This window comes from Mirounga leonina, unplaced genomic scaffold, assembly GCF_011800145.1.
Source record: "Mirounga leonina isolate KUSES-001 unplaced genomic scaffold, KU_Mleo_1.0 Mir_154, whole genome shotgun sequence".
Lineage (NCBI taxonomy): Eukaryota > Metazoa > Chordata > Mammalia > Carnivora > Phocidae > Mirounga > Mirounga leonina.
This window is the reverse complement of record NW_023270389.1, coordinates 5223203-5231429: the sequence shown is the minus strand read 5'-3', so window position 1 is coordinate 5231429 and position 8227 is coordinate 5223203. Positions and strand designations below refer to the sequence as shown.

The window sequence follows — 8227 nt, the reverse complement described above, 5'->3', positions numbered from 1 at the left end:
CCCTGCCTCCTCGCCTCCCTCCCTGCCTCCTCGCCTCCCTCCCTGCCTCCCTGCCTCCCTGGCCTCCAGCTTTGCTGGCTTCCTGCCAGGAGTGTCTGACAAGTGGTTGCAATTAATTATTTGTTGAGAAGCTTTCTCTGAATCATGAAATGTCATTTGGGAAGCTGTTCTTGGACTAGTAGGAATCTAATTAGATTATTGGGAGTTGCAGAGGCACCTGGGCGGCTCAGTTGGTGAAGCGTCTACCTTTGGCTCAGGTCATGATCTCAGGGCCCTGGGATCGAGTCCCGTGTCGGGCTCCCTGCTCAGTGGGGAGCCTGCTTCTCTCTCTTCCTCTGCAGCTATCCCTGCTTGTGCTTGGTCTCTCTCTGTCTCTCTCAAATAAATAAATAAAATCTTTTTAAAAATTAAAAATTAAAAAAAAAGATTATTGGGAGTTGCAGAGGGAAACATAAAAAGTGAAAGAAATGACATTTGAAAGAAATATTTTATTTTCATTTCCGTTGATAATGGAAGTATTGGCCTGCAATTGTGGCAAAAAGCATTTAAAGAAAATATTTAAGATACTGGTGATGGGGTCTGAGACCCAGGAGGACCTTGGATCTCCTGAATCTCTTCACCTTGGAGAAGCCGTAGGAGGAGCCCGGCCTCGGGTGCTCCATCAGCGGGAAGGCTCTTCTGTCCCCTCCTGAAGGGCCCGCCTCTGTCCTCCTCAGGCTCCCTGGAGTTGGGCAGGGGTGCAGTACACACGTCGGAGCCTGAAGTCCGAGTTGCTGAGAACAAACGTGAGTGCGGGGCCGCTGTGGGGGGGTGTCTGGGGCTGGCGGGAGCAGGTGCAGGCCCCGGGGACTTGGAGAGCATCCAGCACAGACTGCTGTTGGGGGCCATTTCCCCTCTCCCATTTGTTGCGGCACCTTCCCCTGGCTCACTTCTGTCCTGTCTGCAGCCGCCAAGTTGTCCTGCTCCTACTCCGGCTTCTCCTCTCCCCGTGTGGAGTGGAAATTTGCCCAAGGTGACATCACCAGCCTCGTTTGCTATAACAACAAGATCACGGGTGAGTTGCTCCGCTTCCTTCCTGATGGCCCAGGTTGTGGAGGGATTGCTGGGCCTGGATTCCAGGGGAGAGGTGCAGCCTGGGGCTCCGGTCCCGTGGACTTCCCGTGGCCTCTCCTGCCCAGCTTCTCTTGGCCCCCAGCTCATTCAGCCCCTCCTCCTTCTCTCCTGGTAGCTTCCTATGAGCACCGAGTTGCCTTCTCACATAGTGGCATCACTTTCTACTCTGTGACCCGGAAAGACACGGGGATGTATACGTGTATGGTCTCTGATGAAGGCGGCAACACCTATGGGGAGGTCACCGTCAAGCTCCTTGTGCTTGGTATGTGCTACACTTTCTCTGTGTGGTCTTGGCATTCATTGTTTCCCTAAACCCTCACAGGCTCTGCTAAGCTTTGGAGCTCACTGATGGTGAGAACACTCATGGGTGGGAGGATTCAGAGTCACAGTGCCAGCAGAGAGGGGATGCGCCCCTGGGTAGGGGGAGGCTGAGGGCATGGTGAGGGATAGAGGCTAGAGCTGATGGATTGCGCTATCAGCAACTTAGCCTCTAGGCAGTGCTCTCTGACCTTGTGCTCAGCCCCTTCTGTCCCTTCACAGTGCCTCCATCCAAGCCTACGATCAACATCCCCTCCTCTGCCACCATTGGGAGTCGGGCAGTGCTGACCTGCTCCGAGAAAGACGGCTCTCCCCCTTCTGAGTTCTACTGGTTCAAGGACGGGGTCCTGATGCCTACAGAGCCCAAGAGCAACCGTGCCTTCAGCAACTCTTCCTATAGCCTGAATCACAAGACAGGGGAGCTGGTAGGGATGGGGTAGCAAGGAAAGGTGTGGGGGGCACAGTTATAGAACCCTTGAAGGTGGGGAAGAACAGCAGCGAGGTGAACTTGGCATCAGGGTCAGAAGACAAAAGATGGGTACTTGGACGCTATCAGGATGAGCATTGCATAACATATAGAACTGTTCAATCACTATGTTGTACACCTGAAAGTAACGTAATATTATATGTCAGCTCTAGTGCAATTATTTTATTTTATTTTTTTTTAAGATTTTATTTATTTATTTGACAGAGAGAGACATAGCGAGAGCAGGAACACAAGCAGGGGGAGAGGGAGAGGGAGAAGCAGGCTTCCCGCTGAGCAGGGAGCCCGATGGCGGGGCTCGATCCCAGGACCCTGGGATCATGACCTGAGCCGAAGGCAGACGCTTCACGACTGAGCCACCCAGGCGCCCCAACTCTAGTGCAATTAAAAAACAAAAATAGGGGGCACCTGGCTGATTCAGTCGGTGGAGCGTGTGACTCTTGGTCTCGGGGTTGTGAGTTCAAACTCCACGTTGGGCGTAGAACTTATTTAAAAAAACAAAAAACAGGGGCGCCTGGGTGGCTCAGTCGTTAAGCGTCTGCCTTCGGCTCAGGTCATGATCCCAGCGTCCTGGGATCGAGCCCCGCATCGGGCTCCCTGCTCACCCCGGAAGCCTGCTTCTCCCTCTCCCACTCCCCCTGCTTGTGTTCCCTCTCTGGCTGTCTCTCTCTCTCTCTGTCAAATAAATAAAATAAAATCTTTAAAAAAAAAAAAAAACCAAAAACAAAAAACAAAACAAACAAAAAAACAAAAAGCAAAACAAACAAAAAAACAAGAATAGGTACTTGGCGTTTTCAGGCAGCAAGCCAACGGTTTTCTTCCCTCCAGGTCTTTGATCCTGTGTCAGCCTCTGATACTGGAGGATACACTTGTCAGGCACAGAATGGGTATGGGGACCCCATGAGGTCAGATACCGTGCACATGGAAGCTGGTGAGCAAGGGTGTATGGAGCAGGGGCTTGAGCGCAGGCCTGGGGCGGGGACTGGGGTCTGCTTTTCATCCTGGCTTTGGTCGCGGTGTCAGCGGTGTGAGTGAGGCTTCAGGGCACTGACCTCTCGTTTGTGTCCCCTAGCGGAGTTGAATGTGGGGGGCATCGTGGCAGCTGTCCTCGTCACACTCATTCTCCTTGGATTCTTGATTTTGGGCATCTGGTTCGCCTATAGACGAGGCTACTTTGACAGTGAGTATTTGCCCTCAAAGGCTCTCCTTTTTATCGTCCCCCTTTCAGGGCACGGTTCTTGGGTGCCATCTGAGTACTGACCTGATAGTGAGCCCACATGTGCGGGCTTATCTCCCGGGTGAGCACCACTTACCTACTGCATGCTGTTTCTCCCACCCTTCTGTGCCTGGCTCTCTTCTGTCCTGCTCACAGTCACGGTCCCGTTTCTTCTCTTTCAGGAACAAAGAAGGGGTGAGTGAGGTGCTGTCCTGGGGATCTCTGAGGTTGAAAACATGGATGCCTGTGGTTTGAAGCTGAGATGGGCCCAGGGAAAGGGGTTGGAGGTGGAGGCAGCCCTGGTTGGGTGGACATCCGGGTTTCTACCTCTCCCTGTTCCCTGTGGCCTTCCATTTGTCCTATCTCCCTCCACCCACACCTCCCTGCTGAGAACTCTGTGCTTCTGTAAAGCTCTCAGTCCCGCCTCTGGAGTTGGCAAGCAGGGGCTAAGGAGAGCACTAGGGGACTGAGTATCTCTGTCTTCTGACTTGTCTGCAGGACCTCAAGTAAGAAGGTGATTTACAGCCAGCCCACTGCTCGCAGTGAAGTGAGTGTGCTACCCTGGGACGAGGAGGGGGCTTCTAGCCTGTGTCTACAGGTATGGGAGATGATCAGCTAAAGAAGAGGATAGAGTTGATTTGGATGTTTTTATTTCCCCAGGGGGAGTTCAGGCAGACCTCGTCATTCCTGGTGTGACCCTGGTCCGGCTCATATCCTGTCCTCTGTGCTTGCCTTATGCTGGTGCTACCAGACTCTGGCCCGTGATGTCTGTACTTTCACAGGGCGCCTTATGTGTCTTCTAGCCCCCACAGGGGTCCCCACTTTTATTTTAGATAGGATGTGGTTTTTTTTGTTAACGTCGGCTATGTACCCCTTCCTCCTGCATCCCTCCCCTCCTTTCCCACCACTGCTGAGTGGCCTGGGACTTGTTTAAAGCCTTCCTTCCCCATCCTTATGAGGGATCAGGCAGGAGTCCGGACTGACGCCCGTTGACTTCCTTCCAAGTAGGAGACAACAGTGGCGGGCACTCTCTACCCCCTGTGTGTCGTGGCCCACGAGTAGTGATCTTGAGCTTATCCCTCGGCCCTTTCCTCCCATGCTAAGGAGGTATGGGCTGTTTCAGAGTGGGGAGCTCTCATCAGACCGAGCAGCTGAAAAGGTTTGGTGACAACGCCAAGTCTCTCCTGCCTCTGCAGCCCACTTAGTTCTGTCTTCCCATGGGAAGTGCCACTGGGATCCTCAGCACAAGCAGCCCGACACCAGCTGTGTCTGTAGGAAAAAAACCCAGGAGCTTTGGTTATGGAGAGCATAGTGAGCTTTCAGGGGACACGGAGCAGAAAAGTTTTAAAACCACTGATGTAAAGAAAAGGGAGCTGGAGCTGGCAGCTCAAACCATCACCCTTGGCTGGAGCAGCTGGATGGACGCTGTTGAGATGTCTGCAGGGCTGTGGGAATGTATGTAGTCGTCTTAGCTCTTTGCTGAGCATGCGCGCGTGTTTGTGTGTGTGTGTGTGTGTGTGTATGGGGTGTCGTGTCTTAGCTCCGCTGAAATCCAGTATATGTTGGAGGGCTTCTTAGCTCTTTGGTGAGATTTTGTTGGTGTGTGCTTGTATGTAGCTGGATGTTGTTGGAAATAAAAACTTGGTTTGTCAAAGCTGCTTGTTGTGGGAAGTGGGGGAAATGAGGTTCCTGGGCTCCTTTGTACAAACAGGAAGCTGCCTGAGGCCCCATTTCCCTGCAACCTGGGTTGGTCCTGGCTCCCTGTCCCACCCCTTCCTGGTTCCTGTCTCAAGGTGGAGCGCCTGAGCATTGGACCCTCGTTCCATAGAGCCCTCTTGTGGCAGGAGGAGAGCCTTCTGGAGGAGTGCCAACCCCCCTCCCCTCCCCTGAAGCTGAGGCTGTGCTCTGGGGTTTGGCTTGGTCTGATCCACCGAGGGAGAGGAGAAAGTCCACCCTCCCACCTCTGCCAACCAGATGCATTAATAGACTTCTCTAAGGCTGTGGGAAAACTGCTCCGGAGCCTGAGGCAGGAGGGTTCCTCAAACCCTTTGGTGAGCTCCTTTTTTAGCAGTAGTTGAAAGTAGTAATTACTACTTTATTTAAGTGGGGTAGAGGTAGGGGGTTGCTGTTTAAGGAAAAGAGAGTTTGAGACCAGCCTGTGAAGCTGTCTGCATGGGAGTGAGCAGCAGTAAGCAAGGTGGGCCTGCCTTTCATTGCTTTCCTCTGTCCATCTGGACCCTTTTTTGCCTTAAGATTTCTGTTTCCCCATCTACCACAGTCTCCCAGTCTATTTATTAACTAGTAAGAGGGCAAATAAGGGGTTTTCTAGGGCTGATTTTGCTTATTTCTGTGGAGGACGCTGAGCCCCACTCTGCCATGTTTTATTCCTGTATCTGGAAATCCCTAACAGAATTGAGTGTTTTATCAAGAATCCAAAAAGAAAAACAAAGCCAACCAAATCATCAGTTAAGGGTCATGCACCAATAAAAAAATAAATATTCCAGATGGAAATAATGAAACAAAGTAGAGATTATGAAACGGTTCAGTAAGAATGAGATTTTTAAAGTATGTTTCAGCTTTGTATCCTACTTGGGAGATGGGGTGGGAAGGAGGTAGAGAAAACACGGCAAGGAAGCAGAGGTGATTCATTGTTCCAAGTCTGAGGTGAATGGTTCCTCACTCCCTCAGTCACTTGTGGTGAGTAGGAGGCATTTATTACCAGCCTTGGAATTTACCACAGCCCCTTTGACAAAGTTGGAAAACACCTTGTCTGTTTTCATTTTGAAATGTCAAAACTCATTTTTGTAATAAACGTTTATTTTTCACATTGAGTTTGTTTAAATCCTTAAGGTCTGTGTTAAAAGAAGAGGGACTTCCAGAGTGACTTGGATATTCAAAATCTTTATAGTCTTATTAAGAGATTTGAGGTATCCTTCCACAGAGCCTGATAACTGTTCCTTAAACTTACCATTGGCCTGTTGCTTAATGGGATTGATGCAAATGGACATTTCTTACATTGAATTAACACTTGTGGGGAAGCAATTCTATGGGGACAGGAACCCAGTGTGATTGGGGATAAAATGATGGTCAAGGATGTGTTGTGTTTTGTTTTTTATTTTAAAGATTTTTTTTTTTATTTGACAGCACAAGCAGGAGGAGTGGCAGGCTCCCACTGAGCAAGGAGCCTGACACAGGGCTCAATCCCAGGACCCTAGGATCATGACCTGAGCCAAAGGCAGATGCTTAACTGACTGAGCCACCCAGGCGCCCCAGGATGTGTTCTGTCTTAACAGATTCTACAGATGGGGGAACCTGGCTGGCTCAGTTGGTGGAACATGCAACCCTTGATCTTGGGGTTGTGGGTTTGAGCCCCATGTTGGGTGTAAAGAAATCTTCAAAAAAAAAATACAGGCACCTGGGTGGCTCAGTTAAATGACCTATTCTCGATCTCAGTTCAGGGCTTGCTCTCAGGGTCCTGAGTTCAAGCCCTGTATTGGGCTCCATGCTGGGCCCTTAACAAACCTACTTAACAAACCAAAAAACAAAAACCCACAGCAGAATCTACATATCAAGGATGAGGGAAGGAAATAGGTTTGGTCCATTTCTGAATGAAGGGACAAGTATGTTTTATGGGGGTATGGGGACAACTTAAGGGGAATAAATGAAGAAAATGCAACTTTAAGGGAAAAAAAGCTGTAATTCTGTAGCTCCTCTGATTTAGTACCCCTATGGTATTAGCTGTGAAAATTTAATGAAATGGAAAAAAATTTTTTGGAGGGGTAACTTGTTGAATGATTATTATCATCCATTAATTTATTTATAGGGTATTATTAATTGCCCTATACCACAGATGGGGAAAAGCAGCACAAATGTTAGTAATTTACCCAAATTCACAACTAGTACTAGGCAAGTGGAAGGTCTGGGATTAAAGACAACTGGGAGAGAAGTTTCCCGAATGGGAAAGAATGCAGAAAGAGGAGGAGGAGCTGAAATAAGTTCGCTTTCTTTTTAGAAGTGGCTGTGTGGGTGTTAGGAAAGGACATTGAAAGTAATGATGTCCACCTGGGTTTCCCCTCCAACTGTGACTGTCACTTGAATCGGCCATCCCAACAGGATCTACAGGACGGAGTGGCCTATGAGTGCCACCTTCTGGAATGAAGGATAAAGCCACTGCATGCTTGCCAGTGACAGGTGAAAATCAGAAGGCGTACATATATTTGTGGATGGCAAAGAGAAGAGCAACATCATCAGCTTGCAGAATGAGAATTCAAAAACATCTCAATAGAACAAACATGGTTACCATAGGGGCTGGGGGGGTGGTGTGTGTGGAGGGTATGGGTGAAACAGGTGAAGGGGATTAAGAGTCCACTTATCTCGGGGCGCCTGGGTGGCTCAGTTGTTGAGCGTCTGCCTTCAGCTCAGGTCATGATCCCAGGGTCCTGGGATCGAGCCCCGCATAGGGCTCCCTGCTTGGCGGGAAGCCTGCTTCTCCCTCTCCCACTCCCCCTGCTTGTGTTCCCTCTCTCTCTGTCTCTCTCTGTCAAATAAATAAAATCTTAAAAAAGAGAGTGCACTTATCTTGAGCACTAATACATGGAATTGCTGAATCATTATATTGTGCACCTGAAACTAATATAACACTGTATGTTAACTACATTGGAATTAAAACTAAAAAAATCTCAATAGGCAGGAATGATAGGCTCCATCTTATAGACCAAAATTCAATAGTAATAAGTGTAAGATTCTGCCTCTGGGTCCAAAAAGCCAACTGGTCACAAATAAAGATGGAAAGATACAGAACAACTTAAAGACTACTGTATGAATGGCCTCAAGGAAGAAAATTAGGACCAATGGTTGGATGTCCAAAGGACTGTTTATAATTCAGACTGTGCCCTTCAGAGCTCTCAGGATTGTGTTGTGTCCTGGAAAGATGGCCAGCTTTGGAGTTGAAGACCTTATTTGACTCCAGCCTTTGATGTTGGCAAAGTTTTCTCTGTCAGTCTCTTGTCACCTAACAAATGGTGATAATACCCACCCTATGAAGTTTTTAGAAGGAAATGAGGCAAGATCTGGAAAGCACTTTATGTCACCTCACA

At 49.1% G+C, this 8227-nt stretch overlaps 1 protein-coding gene across 4 annotated transcripts in view; it reads left to right on the top strand.

Moving 5' to 3' along the window:
* F11R (F11 receptor) overlaps window positions 1-7459 on the top strand; it is a 25434-nt gene extending 17975 nt beyond the window's left edge. Inside the window, exons 2-10 of one of the 4 annotated variants that reach the window (XR_004680168.1) lie at window positions 717-785; window positions 947-1054; window positions 1229-1375; window positions 1654-1856; window positions 2744-2846; window positions 3144-3213; window positions 3314-3326; window positions 3630-3678; window positions 3792-5962. Coding sequence is in view for 3 of the 4 variants with exons in the window: in XM_035009965.1 (XP_034865856.1) it covers window positions 717-785; window positions 947-1054; window positions 1229-1375; window positions 1654-1856; window positions 2744-2846; window positions 2988-3095; window positions 3314-3326; window positions 3630-3729; window positions 7245-7289 (896 nt within the window). In the remaining variant the exon portion in view is untranslated. Of the gene's footprint in view, window positions 1-716; window positions 786-946; window positions 1055-1228; window positions 1376-1653; window positions 1857-2743; window positions 2847-2987; window positions 3096-3143; window positions 3215-3313; window positions 3327-3629; window positions 3730-3791; window positions 5963-7244 lie in introns of those variants that run through there. The other 3 variants (XM_035009965.1, XM_035009967.1, XM_035009968.1) reach the window with 3 other exon arrangements.
* Window positions 7460-8227: the final 768 nt, after the last annotated feature.